General features: G+C 35.2%; 1 protein-coding gene across 3 annotated transcripts in view; it reads left to right on the top strand.

Annotated features, from left to right (window-relative positions):
* LRRN1 (leucine rich repeat neuronal 1) overlaps positions 1-24062 on the top strand; it is a 30298-nt gene extending 6236 nt beyond the window's left edge. Inside the window, exons 2-4 of one of the 3 annotated variants that reach the window (XM_087954605.1) lie at positions 592-647; positions 1994-2102; positions 20972-24062. In XM_087954605.1, the coding sequence (XP_087810731.1) occupies positions 21186-23336 (2151 nt within the window). In that variant the 5' untranslated portion in view covers positions 592-647; positions 1994-2102; positions 20972-21185 and the 3' untranslated portion in view covers positions 23337-24062. The remainder of the gene's footprint in view (positions 1-591; positions 648-1993; positions 2103-20971) is intronic. The other 2 variants (XM_087954604.1, XM_087954606.1) reach the window with 2 other exon arrangements.
* The last annotated feature ends 1777 nt before the right edge of the window (positions 24063-25839 follow it).

A 25839-nucleotide genomic window follows, 5' to 3' on the forward strand; every position in this document is an offset into this window, starting at 1 on the left:
TTCTTGTTACTTGCATTTGCAAATGGGAAAGAAGAAAGAAAACACAACAATATTAGGGAGATTCTTTGAAATGTTACCTAGTAAATTATATTAAGTGAGAATCAATTTTTGAATTCAGAATGATAGGAAAAACTTTCCTAATTATTTCATTTTCTGTAATGTCATTAAAGATATAAAACTGGTTGAATTGATTAAAAAGCAAACTGAATCACATTACAGTACAAGATGTAATGCTATTATACTGCTACTATCCCTGGGATTCTGAAGTAATTAGTTGTTTCTTTAACGCTAGCTAATGAAACAATCAGAACATTAACTTTTATATTTTGTAATGTGAAATTATCTAGAAGATATCTGCTTATTGTGAAGTTTAGACTTGTGTAGCTGGGTTTTTGCTCCATTGGCTGCATTAGCTTTGATTTGGATTGAAATAATAGATGATAGATAAAAATATCAGTAAGATTAATAGATAAATCTAAAACTGGGCATTGAAATATTGGAAATTTAATTTAACTAATTGCTTTACAACAGGTTTGCAAATGCAACCATGATGTAAAACCAATGCCAATTAAGGCTATTTTATCTTTTCAGTGAATGAAGCCATTCAGACAAACTTTTGGGCAAAACCCTCAAGCCCCACAAAGCAGGTCAGTAGGAGTAGTTTATTACTACTTTTGAACTAAATGGAAGAATATATAAACAGATATCCATAAAGTCCTTATATTCAAAAGGTACACGGTATAAAACATTTATGTTCATAATCTTCATTACTGAAGTATATCACAATGCCCATTTTTTCTGTTAAAAGGCACAAATGAATATCAATTGTTAGGTTATAATTTAATGGAATGATAAAATGCAAAGCAGAATAATAACTATTGTAAACACTTAAAATCAGGAATATAAAGTGTGATTTAAAAGTTATGACTTCGAACTTTTTAAAAAGTCAGTAAAGAGAGTGAAGTTCTGAACTTTAGTGAGTGCATTCTAAAGTCTGCAATGGCAACACAGACAGTTTATTGTGACATGAGCCTAGGCCTAGGGCAACTATAGGTGAACTGGTTTAGATTACCTCAAAGGTACATGTAAGTCATATAGTCCCTAGTGATGAAGATGAACAGTTTAAAAATGAGATAGATAGATAGATAGATAGATAGATAGATAGATAGATAGATAGATAGATAGATAACAATGATGAATGGATGGTAGGTAGATAAAGAGATACATAGATAGATAGATTGAGGGGGAGGTTAATTCCCGCTGCATTGACATATGTATTCCATAAGTTTTACAGCTTAATCTTGAGCACTACTTTATCCAAATACTCAAAAACCATCAGTTGCAAAATACTGAATTCACATAAAGCAAAAGTGTATAAACCAAGGGGAAGACTTTTTTTTTTTAAAAGCATTCTCTCAGGCTTAATTCAAGTGCCGTAGGGCTTTGATGATAACTGCATTTTGTGTCCTGTCCAGAAATAAATTGGCAGTCAGCGGGCTTGAAAGATAATAACTAACATTTTGTATCTTGTCCAGTAGCAAATTGGCAGCCTATGCAATGCTTTTAGCACTGGTATAATATGGTGTCTATGAATTCTTCTAAAGATCAGTCTGAAATGTATTAATGGAAGTTTGGAACGGAATTAATGGAATAAAAGGAGCCTCTATTCCATAGCTCATTATGAAGTTGGCTTAACATGGTCAAGTTAACTTGTTACTTTCAGAAGCAGCCATTCTTTTTCAATCACCTTGTCAACCAGGGAACACTAAAGACTGGCCTAAAATTGTCTGGCTCCAAGGGATGTAATGCAGATTTCTGCAGAAGTAGTCTCGTAATTGTCTTCTTTAAACAAAGCACCTTCATCTTCCTCAGAAAAGCATTGATGATGTTAAACTTAATTAACGTACCTTTCATAGCTTAAAAGCTAGAAATTGCAAGCTGCATTCAGATGAATTCGGAGGAAAAGGATTGTAATATTCTTTTCTGTTTGCAGATGCCAAAAAGTGAAACTGCTCTAAACTAACTATATAAGAAGCATTATCAGACAACCCCCATAAACAAATTCTGCATCAATTGTATCATTCAAACTGGCTCGTGTGCAAGTAAGTTTGTTCAAACCCACATACAGAAACTGATTAAAAATAAGCTAAGAGTTCAGTAATTAAATTTGGAGAAAAGAAATGGGGACATTAGTCCTCATGGCACAAAATTACTCAATAGAGCATGCTGAGTTTAACATGCTAAAGAAAACTTTTTGCAGCAGACTTTTAATACACTAGAAACTTTATAGTAAGATTTATGCTGAGCGTCTTGGAATTAAGTCTTCCTCCATATTTCTAGTGATCTATTTCATACTTCAACTTCCAAGTTCAATATAAGATCTTCCAAGTTCAATATATGATCACAGAGGTTACCTACAAGTGTTATTGACATCCCTACCAAGTTCTCCATTTTGGGTTCCAAGTAGAGCATCAGTGATTAATAAGACCAACCACAATGCATCCCAAGATATCTAAGTGGTTTTGGTATACCATCATATTACAACCATCACCCTTTCAAGAAATCTAATTTGGCAATCTATTCATGATAGTGGGGGAGATGTTCCTGTCCCTTGAAAACCAGAAAAAATTAAACAAATAGTCTACATTGTGTTTTGGTTGTGTATCAGAAGGGAGATGCACTAAAGAAAGATGATTCTTAATTTAAGGTGGTTAGAGAATCACACAGATTTCTATAAAAGGCCAAACTCTCAAAAAAAGGACAGAACCTGGGTAAGAATACACATTTATACTATTTTGAATAATGATTACTAATTTAAATTAATTGCCTATAAAATAAGGTACCAGTGTACAAAATCAATTAGTCCTCATCTGCATAGTTCAGGCTTGCATACACAAACCCTTCTCACAGATACATTTGCAGAGGGAACCACATACAGAATCTACCCCTCCTTTTGGCAGAAATTGCAGAAGGAAGAGAGAAAAAAGAATGGCTCAGATATGCAAAGAAAGCAGTTAAGGAAAGGAGAGAAGGTAAGTTTCCATCAAACAAAGCAACTCATCTTCAGGCTAGTCTTTAGAGGCATTCCTGCTTTGCAGCAAGGATTGTACAGCCATTTGTATTACAGGTAGTCCTCAAGTTACAATTCATTTAGTGACTGTTCAAAGTTATAAAGATGCTGAAAAAAGTGACTTATGGCTGTTTTTCACACTTAAGACTGCTGCTGCATCCCCATAGTCATGTGATCAAAATTCAGATCCTTGGCAACTGTCTCATATTTATGACAGTTAAAGTGTCCCAGAGTTATGTGATCACCTTTTGTGACTGTCAAACAAGCAAAGTCAATGAGGAAGTTAGATTCACTTAACAATTTAACATTAAACAGTTTGTAATTTGTTATTTTTTAATTATTTTTATTACTTTTATATGGTTTTTATATCTCTGTAAACCGCCTTCAGTTGCCATGTATAAGTAGACAATATAAATTTTCTAAAATAAATAAATCAATAAACTAGGGTTACTAACTTAACATCTGTAGTGATTGACTGCAGTGACACTTGTTGGCAAGAAAGGTGGTAAAATGGGGCAAAATTCATTTAACAGCTGTTTTGTTTAGGAACAGAAATTTTGGGCTCAATTGTGGGTGTATGTTGAGGACTATCTGTATTCCTTTGTTTTCAATAGTTTCTTCAGCAAATGTGACATGATCCCTCACAATTCCCAGGTAATGGAATGGAACCTTTCTCCCTAAACGTGACTTATCATCATTACTAGAACTTCTTAGCCTCTTCCAAATTAGTCACAAAATATATATATCAAAATTCTCCAGCACCTAGAACTCAAGAGTATTCAGATTTTGTCTCAATTTTATAATTGAGTTATTAACTATTTTTATAAATAACTCCAGATGGCAAACCACACAGCACACTCCTTAAATCCTCTATTTTCCCCTTAATAATAATACTTTTGAAGTACGGTAAGTTGGACTGAGAGAGACTGATTGGCTTGAAGTTACCTAGCTGGATTTCATGTCTAAAGGTAGACTTTTCAATCTCTGTGGTGCCAGTCATAGATATCACCTTCTTCATACTAAACCTGCCATTTATACTTGTGGCAACATAGGCTCTGGTGTCACATTCTGTTTCATACACTTGCTTGTCATAGACAGTTTTAGTTTTTCCCCATTTGCTATAGTGGAGCAACTATATTAAATTGCATTTATATTTAATTACAATAGCTGAGGTGATTTTGTAGTTATTGGCCAATTGACTCAACCTGTTCAACATTAGTGAGAGTTTCTACTGTATATGGCTCATGTTTCAGAATTCATTTTGTAGTTTCGATTGCTCTTTCTGCCATTAAGATTGTGGTTAGTTGATTGCAACAAAAATGGTTATATTTCTTCACAAACTGAGCAAACATATATTGCACAAATTATAGTACAAATTTGGGACATCTGCAGCTGGCAGGCCTTTGTGAGATCCGAAAATGGTACAAGATTTATTTGTCTGGGAAAAACCTCTTTTGCAGCTATATATTTATGTCATTATAATTTACAGGTGATTGCTCTACCTCTTTTACAAAGTCTCACAACAGAATGGTTGTTATTATGTTTTATTTTACAAGATTTATGATATTTATACGGCTGCCCATATAAACTCCGGGCAGCTTACACTAGCACTAAGAATATAAAATAATAAAGCAAATTTCCCCAGAAAAGTGGCCCCAAACCAACATAAACCTGAGAACTAGTGGACTCCAGTCTCACCTGTAACCCAGCTGAGGGAAAAACTAGGTTTTGAAGGCCTTCTGAAAGACCAAGGGGCCTGGCAATTCTCAGGGTTGAGGGTGTTTCACCAAAAGCCACTATTTTAAGGCATACTTCTTAGGTTTGCCTAGAATGTCCATGTTTAAGAGAAATGTCCTGGAGTATGCCCATCCTGTCTGACTTAATGGAATGGATGGATACCCTCAGGAATAGGTGGTTCAGCAGGTAACCTGGCTCCACATTAAAATGCTTTAGCACCTTGAATGGCCCCCAGAAATACTGAGAGATGGTGTAATGGTAGCAGTGGTGCAATATGGGCAATCCAAGGCCCCCACCCCTAATGGGTATGCTACTACACTTTGGAAATAACAGAATAACACAGTTGGAAGGACCTTGGAGGAATTATAGTCCAAACTCAGGCTCAAGTAGGAAATCCTATGCCATTTCAGACAAATGGTTGTCCAATCTTTTCTTCATAATCTCCAGCGTTGGAGCACCCACAACTTCTGGAGGTAACTTGTTACACACATTAATTATTCTAACTTTCAGAAAATTTCTCCTTAGTTCTAGGTTGGTTCTCCCCTTCATTCATTTCCATCCATTGTGTCCTGTTCTGCCTTGTATTTCTGGACCACTTGTAATTTACTTGTCTTCTAGGGCAGCCCCAAGTAGGGAGCCTACAGGTTTTGACCCAGCTGGAAAAAATAGGTCTATTTCTATGAAGGAGTAACCTTTTTAGGAAGCAAAATAGCTTTGTCAGGCTGTACATTTACAAACTATATCAATTGAAAATTTTAGATTGAAGGAAATGAAAAGCTTTATACTTTCCATGAAAGCTTGAAGCATATTTCATAATTCTCAACAAGCAGTATGATTTCATCTGGGATATTTTCAATGTATACTTTGACAATATGCATTAACCAGCTTTTTTCTCTTGACAAAATCTGGGATTTGTTTGCTTTATCTGAGAGTTATATGTATTTTGGAAGGAACTTTTGACACTTTGTTTAATGCCTATCCAAATTGCTAAAATATATGTCAGGATTCTACCCTGTATAGACATTTTAAGAATTATTTGCATGCCAAGAATTTTTGAAGAGACTCATCTATTTTGAGTGCAAAGGTCTAGGTCTAAGAAATATTAGGTGTGAGAATTCTTAAATTCCCTTTATGTTCACAAAATAAAATTCTCCCTATTATATCTAAATAACATTAGTAGTTATCATGCTACCTGAGATTATACAATACAGTACAAGAATATGGAGCTTCTATTAAAGAGTGCTAAACTTTGGTGAAGGCTTTATCTTTCTTTTGCTCTCAGTACAAGCAATATTTGCCTATAGTAGATCATGATTCCGAAATAAATTGTCCATTTTTTGTTCTGAACTCAGTTTTTGGCACTTCTGTGTCAGAAAGACCACTATTTCTATTCATCATCCAGCAGGCCTTCAAAAATCAAATTGAATTTTAATTTGCTTGGTGTGTTGTTTTATGGGGTTCCATAAACATTCTTTGTCTTTGCTAGCTCTGACTTTTTGCGTTTTGTTTAATGAATGCCTAATACTGCAGTATATTGATCATTCCTATGGTCTGCACTAGCCTTCATCCAATGGTGTGCTGCTTCTTAATAATAAGAGGCCCGAGAGAACACAGGTAATACTGGCTAATTTTCAACCTAAGGGTGGTTTTGGCAAACTAACTAATTGTAGACATCTCTTTCTTGTGTTATAGTCCTTTTTACATTTACTTTTTTTTTGTTTTCCATTTTATTATTTTACTGTGAGCCACCTGATTGTTAGGAGGACAAGGTAGATAAATCACTGTACATATGTATTAATAGAGAATATCTTCATCTCTATAGGTAGTTCTCATTTAATGATTGATTGCTTAGTGACTGTTCGAAATTGCAATGGACCCCCAAAAGAGGGGGTTATGACCTGAATTTGAGATCCAAGTACTGTTCCCCCCCGCCCCCCCTGCAGTCAGCAATCACATTTTGGGCCCATTTACAGTAATATGTAGTGTTCTCTGGTCAGGACCATAATTTACTACATTTTTTGCCATTTTCAATTTTCTAGCAAAAAAAAATCATTACAAACTATGGTCTCACTTAATGATCACAGCATTCACTTAATGATAATTGGCAAAATCATGTGATAACCACATTATGACCAGCCCAATTTACAACTGTCATTCTTGGCTTATTTACAGTCATATGTTGAATACTACCTGTATTAAGACTCACATTTTGTTACCTTGTTCCCAATAAATGTCAAATGTATTCCAAGGTCTGTCAGCCTCTAAACAAAGGATTGTTCTGCTCTTGTTTTAGTCTGTGATATAAGACTGGGATTTGGACACTTCATTCAAGCTACCACTTGAATTTGACTTCATCAACTCACCACAGCCATCTTGCCACAGGACAATTCACTGCGGGACAAGAGTTACACTAATATCAAAGATACGGTAGAATAGAATAATTAAAGGATGCAAAATGAGGGACAGAATGAAATTTGAATGGCAAAAATTAAAATAATTTTTATTTATTTTAAATAATTAAATAGTATTGTTAAATTGTCCTGCAACAAGTTGTCTTGTGGCGAATTGTCCATGGCGAGTTCGGCCACTGCAAGTTGGCTGTGGTGAGTTGGCTGCAGTGAGCTGGCTGCAGCAAGTTGACCATAGCAAATTCCATTCCCAGATAGGAAGAGTATTGAAGAGTATTGACACTTCTGGACATTGATGTTTGACAAGACTCCTGAAAATACACAGTTGTTCCTTTGTAGCTTAACAAAAGATAACTTTGTGTTGTATGTGAGGAATAGATTTTACATTTTAAGATGTTTGTAAGCCGGTGTTTTAAGGTAACTGAGTTTGCATAAGTTTAGAAACAAGCATATATTCCTTCTAAGAAATGTTAATTAAGCCAGGCATTTTTGGTGAAACAAGCACATATTCACATAAGCTTGTAAAAAAGAAGGAAAGCAGATGGAAATTAATTGGCATATATGTGTATATATAATTACACACACGCATTTTTCCAGGGTGAGGACGAAGAGAAAAATACTTCCCAAACATAAATGGACAATCATAAATCTTGATAAGCAAATGTAGAAGTGTACTTGTGTAGCAAGCTAATGGAATGAAGTACAAAATACAACAATGCCTTGTTATTTTTTGTAATATTCATTAAAAAAATCTTATACTGATATAGTTTCTGAATATCTGATTTTAATGATACTTTAATTAAGCAACATTTTGGAGCCTAATTAGTATGTGTACAAATTACATCAAACTAAGAGATAGTAATAGCCCAATAGTCACTACATTGGAAAATATTTTGTAGGTAGAATGAATGGAACAAATGTTACAAAAATATATTTCCTAGCAGTATTATATACAATGACAAATATTCTTTCTTCCAGCAGGAAATCCAACTTCATGTTTTTATATATATTCTGCTGTAAGTTGCAGCTGTGTATTCCATGAATTTGTACTGTTGCAATGGAGTACAAAAGCTAAAATAAATCTTTTGACAGACTTAAAACAATATCTCTTTGAGATATAAAAAAAAATCTGTTATTTTTAATGCAGCATTATTTATAGTGTTATAAAACATGTTTCAAAGTTTGTTAACCAAGCTTCAACTAAAATGCAGCGGCCCGCATGGTTTTATGCAGACCCTGGTGTGCACATGTGTCACCTCTCCTGCATTGGAGTTTTTTTTTTTTCCTCCTTTGCTGGTACTTTGCTTGTGTGGAGTAACCATTCAAAGTTACAATGGCACTGAAAAAAGTGACTTATGACTGTTTTTCACACTTACGACTGTTGCAGCATCCCCACAGTCATGAGAGGCTAGGGGAAGAGATGGTGCCTCGATATGAGTGATATTGAGTTGGCCACGCCCAGCCAATAACATGACCACCAAGCCACGTCCACCAATTAAGCCATGCCCACATAACCGGTTATTAAAAAAATTGAATCCCATCCCTGCACTGAAGACCTGGTTTTGCCAGCGGGCCTGGGGAACCCAGAGAGGGATTGAGCCCGTTAGGTGGCCAATGTGATCTTCTGTCATCGGGGAGTGGGGTAGGAGTTGGTTTTTGATTTTTTGTTTTTTGTTTTGTTTTTTGTTTTTCCAAATTTTTTTTTTTTAAACAAGTTTTATTAATTTTTTTCAAAACACACAAGTCGTCATTATCCATTACATATTTAAACCTTTTTCCATTATAAATTTAACAAGTCAGATAAACTATAATTCTGTTTTAAACCATTTCCATATAAACATACAAAAACCTCTTATCCATTTTCTCTTTCTTTCTCTTTACTCTTATTCCATTTTATTATTATTATTTCATCTATTTCTTTCTGACTTAGTTACCATTATTCTCATTCTATATTTCTGCAAGGTTTCATTAATTCTCCCCCAAAAAAACATATATACACAACACACAAAACATAAAAAGATCTTTTTGGAAAGTAACTTGGACCCAGGTATTTCTTTCTTCATGGACTTCAACTGTATTCATACTCATCTTACATATCATTACTTATTTTATTTACCATTCTAAATCTTCTATATTAACTTCTCCCCATATTTCACTCTTTTTAATTCTATCTTAATTAATCATCTTAATTTGAGTCATTATATTTGTATCTTTTGTCCATTCTTTATTGTACCTTTGTCTCATTCCTTATAAAAAAAAAAAAAATTTCTCCTGAAATCACTAATCAGAGTATGATGCCTTTCTATCTCCCGACTAAATTAATCAAATTAATCTTTAGAATACCCAATCCGATTTTGCTTGGTACATTCTAACTGAATAATACATCCAAAATAATTAAATACATAGTTAAACAATAGATCTAAATATTAAAAACAAATACTATAATGAAAATTTTATAATAACATCAATCCCATAATCTTATTAAACTCTTTAATTAAAGCTCAATATTCTAAATCTCCCCTCATATTATATTTTAAAACCAATCATTATTAACATTTCAACATTTTAATCTCTTATCAACTCTTAAGCCATTTAAGTTTTCTATTTCTAATACAATACTACCATATCATCTTATGTACCTTGCAAAATCTCTTTGAAGAAATTATACTTATCCTTTATCCCTAAAAAAATTCCTTTTTCCCATTTAATTTCAAAACTTTGTAGCTTTTCTCCACCTTTTCCCTTTCTTTCTTCTCCCAACAAACCTTTCTACCCCCCACTTCTTCTAGCCTCTGCCTTACTGGCTTCCCTTCTCTGTCGTATTCCTCTTCCTTTTGTTTACCATCCTTATATTGATTTTGCACCTTGTTTTTCCCTTTCTTAAATGTTTTTTTAAATCTTAAGTCCTTTTTTTCTCTTCTCTTCCCTCTTCCTTCCCTCTTGGTCGAGTTCTGAGATTTATTAAAGATGGTTTCCTCTCCTTCTTCTTCTTCTGCTGTCTTCATCTGCTGCAATGTTTGTTGATAGTTAATAAGCGCCATTTCTAAAAAAAGGAAGGCTTCTTTCAAACCAGCTTTACCATTTTTTTTTGCTTGCTCATAATCTTTTCTCAGTTCCTCAATAGAAGGAGCCATTATAAATCTTTTCTTTTCTTTTCTCTTACAACAGTCAGAATATTCCAAAGGAAAAATAAGACAATCCCAAAGTTATCAGTCAGTCCAAACCAAGACAGAGTTCCCACTCTCTCCTCCTAGGGTAGTATCAATCAGAGAAAAAGAAAGTCCAAATCTGTTTCTTAAAATCTTATTGCAATATATTTTAGTCTTTCAATCCTTAAGGCATCTCCTCCAACAAAGTCTTAGCATACAAATATTTTTTTTAGTCCTCTCTTTTCCCACTCATCGCTTAAAGCCAGTTTTCACCTAAAAAAAATAGATTTCTTAATATTCACTTTTATTCCGTAGAAAAGAGGGTAAGCTATCCTTTCAGCACCATTAAACTGCCGCTTTTTCCTCTTCTCGAAGGTATCATTCAGAAAGTCATACTTTTCAGGAATTTTGTTAAATATGTCTTAGAGTCCTAGGAGCCAAGAAAAACTTTCTCCTTTCAAGCACTTTCTCCACTTCCTCCTGCGCATTCTTACCCGGCTGCCAGCTTCTTTGTGGTGGCCATTACGGACCGCCGCTGCACGTCCTGGGAAAAGGGGGTTCTGCCGGCCGGGAGGGGGTCTGCAAAACCCCAAACCCTTCTCCGGATCCCCCTACCTTCAGCTGCCCCTGCAGGTGGCCTAGCTCGTACCCGTCTGGGTCGGAGCCCCAAAACGCTAGCGCGGCAGGGATCGCGCAGCTCGCAAATCCCTGCCACTCGGCCGACAAACCGGAAGTCGGCCTTGTTTTTCCAAATTTTGTTCTATTGTACTTTACTAATTTATTTGATTCTTTTCGTTAGTTTGTATTGTTTTTATTTTTATTTTTTATTTTAAATATGGTTTTACATAGTGTAAGCTGCCTCGAGTTGCCATGGGTGAATAGGCGGCAATATACAATAAATAAATAAATAAATAAAAATACAAAGCACTTCAACTAACAAAGATTTAATACAAAATCAATTTACTATTCATTTATATCAATAATGAAGTTTATTTTTCTCCAGTTTTCAAATGAACATTTCCTTCATCTTATTCTGGGGTGTAAGTAGAGCACTTCCTGTAAATTATTTGGCTGCGTTAACAGTTTGCTATCATTTACAGCGAAAGAAAATATATTCTCCAGATTTATTTTTTGAAGAGACAAGCTATAAAAAAACAAATTAACTTTGAATATGTTATTATAGCACAATTTACATTATTTTAATACCTTGTGTCATTAGTAATCTAATAAATGCACATTTAGGAACTGTATCATTAATTTTGATTTGATGATCTTAAATCTACCAGTGTTTTCTTTGGCAGTAGGAATCCCCCAGAAGCTGCATTGCATTCAAATGAGAGTAGATGCATTTCAGAAAGAATAATTCCAGGTAAAACTACTAGACTTTCTATACCTGGAACACATTTTTGAAATTCATGATATTTTTCTCTAGTTCTGCTTTTTTCTTTTTTTAAAAAAGTGCTATACCTATTTTTAAGAATTAAAAATGAATGCTTAATTATGCTGTTTAGGTCCTGGCTTTTGTCATAATTGCATTGTTCAAGCAGTCCAAAGGTTTATATATTGTAGCTAAGGATCTCCCTGGCTAAACTGATGTACTTGATAAACACACATCTTTCAAAGGAGCAGTATTGTTGGTTCCTAGGATTGCTTATAGTTAACCATTAGTGATAGCCTGATTTAATTTCTACAACTTATTTAACTGATCTGACTTGATGGGCAGTCATTCAAACCTAGTTAATAATGAATTGTTGATGATTTGCATGAAGAGGTTTGTCCTATTTATTTGAATAAATTTCTGGTTTTCAACTTTCTCTTCAATGTATCATTTTATAAATTTCTGTAACTAAATTGAACGCCCTCAACTCTCTTTGGCCAACTCTTCAGCTGATTATTTGTTTGCTTTTGTCAGCACTGTATGTCCAGTTGTCCTATTTTTTTGAGTAAAATGTAACGCAGCACTGATTCATATGGTGATGCTGATAGTTTATTTCTTTTCCTAATGATCTTAAACACAGAATTTATGGTTCTTCATAGCAAATGCAAACTACTGTTGATTCACATAACTCGCATAACTCTATGAGTTCTTCTCTGCTCAGTTATCTCCACCTCAGATCCTAATAGTGTGAATGCATGGTTGTCTTGCTCCAAGAGCATCACTTCATGCTTACTCCAACTGGGGTTGATTATTTTAATGTCCATTTACAGTATTGACAAATATCTTTCTGAAGCAGATCACAGATCCTTTAATCTTTCATGTTTGCTCTATTGTAGGACCTTCGATAACTGAAATGGGATATAATTTGGGGTTGGATTTTGTAGGAAGCATTGATAGAAATCATCCCGTCTTTTAAATCAATAGTACACATAGTCCAATTACAATACCAATTATTTTATATTTTCTTGACAGCTCTTTGCATAACAGGACATCAGGTTGCTATACCTCGGGTTTCAAATTTCTTCAAAGAGAAATAAAATGCAACTGCAATTCCTATTCTCCTTTCCCACCTACTTTTTAGAAATTGGTAATTGGAGGATTGGGGATAGATAAGAAAATGATGGATTTTTTGCAAATTGGCTAAGCAAATTAACCAAAATGATCTGTGAAGATTGGTGAATTATCCAATATATTGAAAAATCACATTTCTTGATCATGACCTTATTCTCCTCCATGCTGCATCAAGAGCTCAGGTTGGGTTGACTCCTTCCTATGATGTCATTTAGCTGAGTCTGTACTAAGATATAAAAGCCAGCCCCCGGGAGAGACCCCAGCTTTTGACTCAGCTCTTTTCAGTCAGTAGCTGTGTCTCTGAAAGCATTCTGTTAGACAGCAATCACCAGCGATCTTCAGTACCTTTTTTCCTCGCTTCAAGCAGCTCCCAGGGATCTGGGCAGCTGCTTTTCCAGGAGAGCAGGGCTCTCTCTCCTGCAACGTTGGGAGCAGCATTGCCAGAGCGCTGTTCAGGCAAGTAGGGCAGCGTCTGTAGACCTCCCCCATGCCTGCGGTTTGAGCGATCGGCAAAATGATAACAGCGTCAGCCAGCTGATCGTGTGGCCGGAGGCTGCCCTTTCCTTTGCTGACTTCGCTCGGGGCTCTTTATAGCCTAAGGAGCGATTCTTCGATCTCGGAGCCTGTTTCCCCTAGTCAGTGGCTATCTTGGATTGAACCCTTCCACCATGAGGTGAGTGGCCATTTTGTAAGCCCAGGGGCCAATTTATACCCTAAGGGGCTTAATACAAAAAATTTCCAAACAGTTTCTTTTCATCGCAAGAGCCTTTATTCTACAAATGAAGCAAGATAAGGGTCAGGCAGAGCTTTCCCCCACAGTGGAACAGTCTCTTAAGCCCAATAAGAGAAAAGAACGTAGGCAACACACCCAATCAGTCCAGAGGGAGGTGGCTGCTAAAATCAGAGCGAAGGCTCTAGCTCCTAAGAAGGCAACTCAAGCTGAGTTGAGGTCAGAAAAGTGCAGACATGCAGCCCTAGAGAGGCAGTTCAACAGAACTATTCAACAGAAGGGAGTGCAACTACAGCAGGTTCTAGGTGATACCCATGGGCCCAGCCAAGCCCTCCCAGGGGAGAAGTTATCTATGAGCCTTTCCATCCTCCATCCTGGCCTCCTGAGGCTTTTGCAGTACAATCTGATCCTCAGGATCTCAGCAGATCTGGGCCTTATTCCCAACAGGCTTCTGGGCCCTATGCTCCTCCCCCTCCCTCCAGGCCTCGAACCTCTTCTCAATCTAGGCCTGAAGCCACCTTCACCACCACAGTAGTGGGCCTTCTGCCTTCTGCCTCTACCTTTGAGCATAGACCAGGGGATATCCAAGATGTTGTCTCATTGGCCATTAGGCAGCAATTGGCTAAGGCTTCAAGCAAATTCTTCGACCTCTGGAAAGGGTTCAGGCCCTTCTCCCTTCTCAATCTATAAGTTTCTTGCCTCATCACCCTGATTTACACAGGCCCCAGGACCTCAGGGTCCATTCTTCTCTACCAGAATGGGACGAGGTTGATGAGGAGGGAAGGGCTTCACCATCTGAACACAGTTACTCCTCTCGTTCAGAGCGTGAAGAGAGGGAGACTTTTTACTTACCTTACTTACCTTACTCAGCAAGGCCTTGGTACTGCCAAGCTATCACCGGAGGAAGTGGCTCCTGAACCACGAGGAAATCCCTCTAGCCAGGGAGACTCACACTTCTCCAAGGCTGTAATGCATGCAGAGATTTTGCCTTCTCCCACTTTGTTCCTGGACATGGTCAAGGAACAGTGCGCTTCCCCTTCGGCAGGTCCTCACCCATCTTCTCTGGATAAGCGTTTCTACAACATCAGCGCAGCCCTGGACAATGCCAATCATGGCAGTATAGTTACATAATATGCTAGTATAGTTGGATTGAAAGGGTCCTTCACCAAGTATTTTGTAATGGTAAAGTTTTTAGTAAGTATAATTACTTATCTAATTTACACAATCCCACCTGGTTAAGACAAGTAGACTTAGGAAAAGATACTTGCTCAATTAATTACTATAGAGAGCCGCAGTTTCTTCTTGTTTAGGATGAGACAAAAGTCCCTCAAAATCCTATGTGATGCACACTGAATTATGCTCAAATGAAAAAGGTGGGTGGCATTAAATCTTCCTTCAAGAAAGATAACAGCAGTTAGTATCTAGAACTATGAACTAGGTTCTATTTTGATGTGGTAACCTGAGGGGAGGGGAGGATTTTAATATTGCTTAGCTTTTTTTTTTTTTTTGTACACTGGATGAAGTGATTGTAATATAGAGCTAAAGAAAATAATATGAAACTGTATTTTCTGAGCATTCTTTGAAAGAATTGTTAACAGTTTCTCAACTACACTGTATTCAGTATGGACCACTGCAGTTTTTTAAAAAATGTTAATTCCCTTACAAAGTACCTCATTCCAGTAGGTTCCTATGCCCATGTGTGTATAGAATGATAAAATTCTTGGCTGTCTGGCATAAGATTTTGTTCTGGGGGGAGAAATGAAATGATTGATCATAATTTCCCATGGCAAAATCAACTAATATATAGTTATATTTGCCACGTAAGGTTAATTTTTTTCCATGATTTTTAAATGCTTATGAGGATACAGGTACAGAGAAGAGCAACCAGGATGATTAGGGGACTGGAGACTAAAACATATGAATAACGGTTTCAGGAAGTGGGCATGGCTACTCTAGTAAAGAGAAGGACCAGGGGAGACATGATTGCAGTCTTCCAATATTTGAGGGGCTACCACGGAGAGGAAGGAGTCAAGCTATTTTCTAGTGCGCCTGTAGGCCAGACAAGGAATAATGGATGGAAACTGAACAAGGAGAGATTTAACCTGGAAATAAGAGAAACTTTCTGACAGTGGGAACAATCAACCAATGGAACAACTTGCCCTCAGAAGTTGTGGGAGCGCCATCACTTGAGACTTTCAAGAAGAGATTGGACTGCCATTTGTCAGAAATGGTGTAGGGTCTCCCACTTGGGTGCGAGGTTGGACTAGATGACTTACAAGGTCCCTTCCAACTCTGATTATCTGTTATCTGTTACCTGATACTACTCCCATTGAAAACAAAACAAAAATCAGTTTGGATATGTAGAAAGTCCTTGCAATCACTTATTATTTCTTATCTTTCCAATATGGCTTGGTGAAGCTTATTTTGCTAAAATCAAATAAGCTAAGAGTTGTTGGAAAAAGCAGTGTTGCCGTTTATCGGTTGGTTTCTTTGGATGGACGTGCACACCATAACTGTTACAGTTAAAAATGCTATTGTTATTAATTGTGCCACCAAGCTAACAAAAAGCCCCCAAGTAGACCTGACACTCCCCCCACGCACCTCCCAACAAGTTGAAGAAACAAGTTGCATAGTAACAATCCAACAAAATGATCTAACAAAAGTAATAGCATAGAAGCAAATTATATTATGGAGAAATTAATGAAAGAGCCTTTTGGAATCAAGCCAGATCTAACTTATTATAATATTGCTTTCTACAATGGCCAGTTAGATTCCCTCTATTGCGGTTATACCTAGAAGTTGATATTCAGAAATATAAGCAATCTGCTTTTGAAATTGAAAATTGCATATATCTATCATAAGTAACCACCATGAATGGACTAGTCTTCAAAATTCAATTCTGCTTTGTCATATAAACAAGTGGTGATCTTGTGTTATCTTCCATAATGTTTACAGTTCAGAAAGAAATACTCTCTCTCATTTGGCTGAGATCATCTGCCACTTTTACTGAATCATCATCTTGAATGGATGATCTGAATTGTGTGCCTTTACATTCACACACATAGTTGGAAATGCCTAAGTAGTTATTGCATTGCTGTATAATGTTATAGTCTCAAAATGGTTTATTGTGGGCACGCATTTCTGCATTCCATTTGCAGAACAGAATAACACTGAATGTTGTAGCAAGGTTGGTATCTGAGAGCAGTAGGCAAATGTAGAATTATCCTGTGTAAATTTACCATTAATTCAATAATGGTAAAATTAGGCTAATACAAATATCACTGGAGAAGTATATGTTCTGTTATTTCTGTGTTTCCAAAGTTACAGAGGCATTGTCTCTGGATAGGAAATCTTCCTGTATCAGCCTTCGGACTGCTGAGGGGATGGCATGACACTGTACCAGAGTAAAGGCACTGTGCGGTTAGGTACTTCAAGAATGGTTACATATGCCATAGGAGAGGCAGAATATCTGTTGGGATCATTGGAGATTACGTTGGAGACCTGGTTAGGTATAATTGGTGCTCTGTTTCTGCTATACACTGTTTAATGAGTGCCCTGACCTATCATATCCCATGCTGAGTAGAAGACCTGGAGAGAATCCCAAGGATGAAGTCTTATTTGTCACTTATCTTTTTCTATGTGGACTAAAAATCATCCCTCATAGCTAATGGGGCAAGGCCAAGAAGGAAAAAGGATGCTTTAAACCAGTAGTTTAGTATACGTTATCTCTACTTTCACGAGGCCTGAGTTTAGCCTCAGAGAAACACATTTTGGGCTTGAAGGGCCAATCTTAGGAATTCAGACTAAACAAGTTCTAATGGTGCAAAATTGGAGAAGGGCTACCATAGAAAACCTATGCTATTGGCTTGGCTTCAAATAATTTGAGCTCCAGAAATGTAATGGCCACCTCTTGCCTTGAGGAGTTTAAGGATTATTAAAATTCTGAGTTGCATGGTATTTTTCACCTTTAATAGAATAGTGCTTTCTTTAAAACCTGAAGTTCTTGAGAGGAATTCCAGTTTAACAGAGTATTTACATTGCAAATAGTTATTGAGTTACTGAGATACTTCAAATATGAACAGACATGTTGCACCCTTCATTGAATATTCTTAGTAGGCTCCTTCTGGCAAGTGAGGAAGATTAATAAATGAGTTTCTAGAGCATTGTTTGTTTCTTCCATAATAAGCCAGAACTGGAAATCATGTTTTAAGATGTTCAAAGGTGTTTAATTCCTGAAAATTCCTGAGCCCCTTCCAAGCAAGTATCTTATGGTTAATCATTTGTAGATACCAATCTGCTTAGTTCATTATAACTAATTTCACTATTAGCCATACAGATATGTTCATACATGGATGCTTACTAACCAGGTAAAGCTTTTTAACCAAGATGCTAGCTTTTAGAAATCACATATTTTAATATTCCAGCATACCCAGATTGTTGGGGACAATATGCTGACTCTTTAACCACTTAGACAGGGCTGTGAAGCGATATATAAGTCTAAGAGCTATTGCTATATAATATGCTTTCAGTAGTTTCAATATTACGATACTTGCTAGATAGTTGGGAAACATCCCTTTTGTAGAATTTGTGTGCATGTCCTGTGATTGACATGTAGTTCCTAGTCTCAAGCACTTTAGGACTCATCCAGCACTTAAAAAAATACTTTCACAAACATATTTGCTCCAATATAAGCAACTGTATATGAAATTAATTGCTTTATTTACAGATCATTGCCATAGAATCATTAACAAAATAAGAGGTAGAATAATAACTTTTTAAATCATCAGGTACCTTAGAATAGTCACAGATCTGTTAAGTACAATATACCAATTTTCAAACAAGTTATTTAAGAATTTCTTAAATGATTCCTTCTTAAGACAATTTTATTAGTCTTTGCAAACTGAGACCCTTTTCAAATATCAGAGCAAAGAATATTCTTTATGCACCATTTGCACCAAGACAAATTCCTTGTGTGTCCAATCACACTTGGCCAATAAAGAATTCTATTCTATTCTATTCTATTCTATTCTATTCTATTCTATTCTATTCTATTCTATTCTATTCTATTCTATTCTATTCTTATTGTGTTATCTTTACTCTTAAGAGATATCCACTGTGATGTATATTTGTTCACATAACCAGATTTTCAAGTCCATTGCCAGATCACCATTGATAAAATATATAACTGTATAACACTTTAAAAAAAAAAAACAAATAAAGAAACAAAACTTTGCCTGGATTAATTAAGGCACATTCTAAAATTCTGAATAGAATAAAAAAACTCTTCAATTTTCTAATTCGATTTGATTTTCATCAGCTGCTTGCCACAGTATTTAATCCAATTTACTTTACTGCTTGGCATTATTATTGATTGTGTGATTATATCCATTCATAAAAATACATTTCTATTTCTGCAAAATGTTTGCCAGCTGAAAATTGCAGATCTACTTTGATCAGATAAGTTTTCATTGGATGTCTATGGTATATTTATTTCTATGATGTATTTCTAAAATTTGGTCTTTTTCCAATAGAGCCATTGCTAAATTAGAATTGGCTATGTAAACTGGCATCTTCATTTTAATTAGAAAGTTCTGGATAAGTAGAGATTTATTATGAAAATCCCAAATTTATAAATATAATCAGACTCCAATATGTTCAAGTGTCCCCCCCCCCCATTTATTTGTAATGTATTTTCTGCTGTTTTCTGCTGTTCACATCTTAAGCAATTCTTTGCAATTACATTTAATGAAGAAATAATCCATTAGTATGCAATAGATTTAATTTGTTTGTATAATTAGCCATACAATATACAGGAATATTGCACAACATATTGCTAAAGTACATTTTCACTAAATAGGAATTAAATTTTACTTTTTTAAGTTATATTTTTAAATTTTAACTCATTGTTAACTTGTAAAGGATTAGGTAAAGATTGTTGATTCAATCTTGATTCCTGGTAAGTATGCAAAGTTTTATAGTTTTCCTGTAACGTGATGGAATTGGTTTGATTTCCCAATCTAGTCTGTAGCACTGAGATTTTTCTCTCATTCATAGTTCAATATATTATCATATATTAGGCAGATATTCCTGCTTACCTTGTTCAGTATCAACCAAGGTCAGCTAACTGCTTAGCTAAAACAATAAATATTTTTTGGGGAAAACTCAAAATATAATAGCATAATATATGATATATAATTAATGGTATATAAATATTAATAGAAACTATTCATTGTAAATCATGCTGTGTTTCTGCTTTACTTTATAACTAATACAGCATAACTAATACTAACATAGCAAGAATCATTTTTATTCTATAAATATAAAATTGAAAACCAAATGTCTTCTAAATAAAATTGAATCTGAATTATTTTCATAAGGAGAGCGCAATCCATTGTACTAAAACTAATGTTATTTGAAAAAATAAAAATGATTTTGTTTTAAACAAAAGCCCAACCAATTCATCTCTATCTTACTGATTATTCTGAAGAAAAATATATGTACAGAGGAAAATAGTTTGCTTATTAACTGTTTTAAATCAATTTATATGGCCACCCATCTCAACAAGCAACTCTGAACAATGAGCAGCATTAAAATAAAATAAAAATGTCAAGCATTACAAAAATTAGAATACCGGTATAAAGCAACTGAAAAATATCAAATATCATATCACTGGTACAACCAAGAACTACTTGAGGCCCTAAGCATAGAACCAGGTCTTTTAGGCCCTTCAAAATGGTCGTGGATATCTTAGTTGTTTATGAAACACTCAAAATCTATTTGGGTTGTACCTGTAATGAGCATAAGATACTACTGAACATGAAACGATGTTATTTTAGGTTTTTTTAGGTAAGGAACTACAGACTTATACATTTTTACAAAGATTTTTCAGTAAAATGTGCTAGTTGCATCTTGTTACACTTTTAAAACGGATAATTATTGATTATCTACTATTATTTTAGAACTTGTATTTGGTGAATAAAACCATTTAGATACGCTCCAGATATTGCATCTGGTGACATAATAAAAAAAAACAATGTTATATACTTTGAGACTGCTCTTATCAAGTGATACAAGAAGCTTGCTAAGTATATTGCCAGAGGTTTTTGTTTTTAATTAACTACTTTAGACTCTGATCTAAACTCTGCATTTTTAAAAAATCTATTTGAAAAATGCAATCATATAATGATCAAATCTGTACATTTCTGCTGTATTTCAGATATTAACAGTTTTTAAATAATTTTGTATTAAATAATGTCTGTATGCAGAAAGGTACTAGTATTTAAACTAAATAAAGTTTTTTTACAGATAGTAAAGAAAGATTTTAATGTTGAAATGTGTGAATTTAAATTTATGTTTCTTTCGTTTCAGACATACTGCTTTACAGTGACAGAAGCAACTTAAAGAGAATAGAAAAAAGATTGCTGAAAAAATCACTGGAATATTTGCTGTTGATAAAATCATAAGAAAATCTTCCATTCTTTGGATGCCCAAACATTTAAAACAAAAACTTTTGATTTCTTACGCTGTCAGGCTATATTTGATCTGCTCTTGTGATTAATAAGAGAAGCTAGAAGAAAACAATATGGCTCATATTAGTTTCGCTTTAAAGATTTGCCAGCTGGCACTGGGACTGCTCATAAATTCATTTCAAGCAACTTCCATACAAAATAATGAATGCCCACAACTGTGTGTCTGTGAAATAAGACCCTGGTTTACTCCTCAGTCAACCTACAGAGAAGCTCCAACAGTTGACTGCAATGATCTTCGTTTAACAAAAATCCCCAGTAACCTTTTCAGTGATACTCAAGTCCTTCTCTTACAAAGCAACAATATTGCCAAGACCACAGAAGAACTCCAACAACTTTTCAATTTAACAGAGTTGGATTTTTCACAAAATAATTTTACTAGCATAAAAGATGTGGGATTATCAAATCTGTCTCAGTTAACCACTTTACACTTGGAGGAAAATCAGATCACAGAGATGACAGATTATTGCCTACAAGACCTGTGCAATCTACAGGAACTTTATATCAACCATAATCAAATCAGTACAATTTCTGCAAATGCATTCTCAGGCTTGAAGAATCTTCTAAGACTTCATCTTAATTCCAATAAATTAAAAGTTATTGATAGTCGTTGGTTTGATTCTACACCTAATTTGGAAATTTTGATGATTGGAGAAAATCCTGTGATTGGAATACTAGATATGAACTTCAAATCACTGTCAAATTTAAGAAGTCTAGTTCTGGCTGGAATGTATCTGACTGACATCCCTGGAAATGCTCTAGTGGGCTTGGATAGTCTTGAAAGCCTCTCATTTTATGATAACAGGTTGGCTAAAGTTCCTCAGCTTGCACTTGAGAAAGTCCCAAATTTAAAATTTTTAGATCTTAACAAAAACCCAATCCATAAAATTCAAGAAGGAGATTTCAGAAACATGCTTCGGTTGAAAGAACTTGGGATTAACAACATGGGAGAGCTGGTGTCTGTTGATAGGTATGCACTAGACAATCTTCCTGAACTTACAAAGCTTGAAGCAACCAATAACCCAAAGTTATCTTACATACATCGTTTAGCATTTCGGAATGTTCCTGCTCTGGAAAGCTTGATGCTTAATAATAATGCCTTGAATGCGGTCTACCAAAAAACAGTGGAATCCCTTCCAAATTTGCGGGAGATTAGTATTCACAGTAATCCACTCAGGTGTGACTGTGTCATTCACTGGATCAACTCAAACAAGACCAATATTCGTTTCATGGAACCCTTATCAATGTTTTGTGCTATGCCCCCAGAATACAAAGGACAACAAGTAAAGGAGGTATTAGTACAGGATTCCAGTGAACAGTGTCTTCCAATGATTTCACATGATACTTTCCCAAACCATTTGAATTTGGACATTGGCATGACTGTCTTTTTGGATTGTCGGGCTATGGCAGAACCTGAGCCTGAGATTTATTGGGTTACTCCACTTGGGAATAAAATAACTGTGGAAACTCTTTCAGACAAATATAAGGTTAGTAGTGAAGGCACACTGGAAATATCAAATATTCAGATGGAGGATTCAGGACGATACACGTGTGTAGCTCAAAATATAGAAGGTGCAGATACAAGAGTGGCTACTATAAGAGTGAATGGAACACTTCTTGATGGTACTCAGGTGCTGAAAATTTATGTCAAGCAAGCGGAGTCTCATTCCATCCTAGTTTCTTGGAAAGCTAACTCTAATGTTATGACATCTAACTTAAAATGGTCATCTGCAACTATGAAGATTGATAACCCACACATTACATACACTGCAAGGGTCCCAGTTGATGTGCATGAATACAATCTTACCCATTTGCAACCCTCCACAGATTATGAAGTCTGTCTCACGGTATCTAATATCCATCAGCAAACTCAGAAGTCTTGTGTAAATGTTACTACAAAAAATTCAGCATTTGCCCTTGATATTACTGACCAAGAGACAAGCACAGCCCTAGCTGCAGTCATGGGATCCATGTTTGCTGTTATTAGTCTTGCCTCTGTTTCTGTCTATGTTGCAAAAAGGTTTAAAAGGAAAAATTATCATCATTCATTGAAAAAATATATGCAAAAGACCTCTTCTATACCTTTGAATGAACTCTATCCCCCACTTATTAATCTCTGGGAAGGTGACTGTGAAAAAGAAAAAGAAGGCTCGGCAGAAACCAAGCCAACTCAAGTGGACACATCCAGAAGCTATTATATGTGGTAACTCAGATAATATTTTGCTTCTGGTAGTAAGGAGCACAAAGACTTTTTTGCTTTATTCTGCAAAAGTGACAAGTTTGAAGACTTGTATTTTCTGACTTTGCTAGTTTTGTGGCAGAGTGGTGAGGACAGGTGGATATTTCAATTTTTTTTAGTATAGCGTATCGCAATTGTTTTCACACAAAAATGGCAGCTTCACCTAGCTTCCAATTTTTTACTTGTGCTTAATTTAACAAAGTTGATCTAACTATTATAAAATTAAAGGCTAGGATTGCCCTTTGATTTTCAAGTCGCTTGATCCCCTTTCTTCTGAAGCCATCAACAGGAAGTACAGTATCCTACAAAATCTTAATGATTCCAACTTGAAAATACATTAAACCAGCCTTGTCATAATCTGGTCTAAGGACTCTTTTAAACTTGAGATAAGATGACAAGATTTTGAACAGTTTTAGTTGGCTGTACTGTAATGTTGTATCAACTGATTTGAATGTTTTTGACTATGAACAATTGATTTTTCTTTTTTAATAGTTGAAAAAAACTTAGGTAAAGCTAACAAAACAATTAAAATATGTACACTTTTTCAATGTAACAAACTAAATGTTAATTATCTTTTATTATATTTAGTAGAAACTTTAAATAATGTAGTTTTTTCTGTGTAATCCACCAACACCTGGCATAGAATGAAGATGAGAGTACAATAAATTATAGTTTTGTTGTTTGGTTTTTAGAAGAGTTGCAATAATGTATCCTTAGGTTGCATCACCAGCTTTATTGGGTGATTATATTTTGACATAAAATATATTCAATCTTCTATAAAATGATACCTCTCTAAGGTCAAATTAGATTCTTTTTTTAAAAAAACCTTATCAAATATGAATTTATTCACTATATATAGTCAAACTAGAAATATTGAGGGTCATCAGCAATATATCTGCTAAAGAAAAAGTTAGCTTTTATATCAAATTCATAATAGTTAAGCTTACAGTAAGATGCTTACTTTCTAAAACATACGAAGCATGAAATACACAGGAGAAGTTACCAATGCCATTAAGGTAAGTCAAAAAGAGAATTGGATCCAGCCATATTCTTTAGCACTGCAGACTTAAGAACATTTTTTAAGCCACACACACCCTATTTATATTTGCAGCAAATGCAGGGGTAGGATTCTACCAGTCCTACATAACCGGTTGTTATGATTCTGTGCAGTTCAGAGAACTGGCAAATCGTGCCCCCTGCTGGCCCCTCCCCTCCCCGCCCAGTCAATCTTTTTTTTCCTCCCAACATCATCTGTTCCAGTGATCAGCTATGCTGGGATCCCCCTCACTGACTTACTGCTTCGCCCAGGAGGCAAAAAAATGGGTGTCCCCACCATACTCTGTTTTTTTGCCTCCTGGGGCTCAGGGAAGCCTCTTGGGAGCAAAAATGCCCTACCCCAGGAGGCTTCCCTGATGCCCAGGAGGCAAAAAAACAGTGTGGGGAGATTTACTGGAAAAAAAGCCATGCCCACCCAGTCACATGGCCATGCCCACCTAGCCATGCCCACAGAGCCAGTTGTAAAAATATTTGCATCTCACCCCTGAGCAAATGTGATGAACTCATGGTTCTTCCTTAGGTAAGGTTGCTCATGAATTAATTGCTCCCAATAAGGATCTTAAAGAACTTACATATTTTTTATTCCTTCTTTGTGAGAACTGGCTATTTTACTTCTGCTTTGTTTTCTTCAGCCAGTTACTATTAGTGGATCTATTTTCTTACTCTAGAACTGCTACATTTGCTCAAAAAACTTCAATTAATCTTTGGAAAGCTGAGCTTTTTGAAAATCCAGTTAAAGAGCTTCCACTTTAACTTGACTTTAACAACTATCTATATTGTTATTAAAGTCAAATTAAATGACAGGAAGGAGGTTCCAAGTCAAATTCCAGTCAATTTTCTTTTTTCCACAGTCCAAAATTTTTTTAAGCAGCTGCCCTTTTCAATATTTGTTATGAAACAGCCATATAAATCACAGCATTCTGATTTATTTTTATTTTTTTTAAAACAAGTTTTATTAATTTTCAAAACACACAAATCATTATCCATTACATGTTTAAACCTTTTTCCATTATAAATTTAACAAGTCAGATAAACTATAATTCTGTTTTAAACCATTTCCATATAAACATACAAAAACCTCTTATCCAGTTTCTCTTTATTTCTCTTTACTCTTATTCAATTTTATTATTATTATTTCATCTATTTCTTTCTGACTTAGTTACCATTATTCTCATTCTATATTTCTGCAAGGTTTTATTAATTCTCCCCCCCCAAAAAAACATACACACAACACACAAAACATAAAAAAAATCTTTTTGGAAAGTAACTTGGACCCAGGTATCTCTCTCTTTATGGACTTCAATTATATTCATGCTCATCTTACATATCATTACTTATTTTATTTACCATTCTAAGTCTTCTATATTAACTACTCCACATATTTCACTCTTCTTAATTCTATCTTAATTAATCAT

The sequence above is a fragment of the Notechis scutatus genome, chromosome 2, assembly GCF_049901735.1.
Source record: "Notechis scutatus isolate UNSWTSFEM ecotype Mainland chromosome 2, rNotScu1.2, whole genome shotgun sequence".
Lineage (NCBI taxonomy): Eukaryota > Metazoa > Chordata > Lepidosauria > Squamata > Elapidae > Notechis > Notechis scutatus.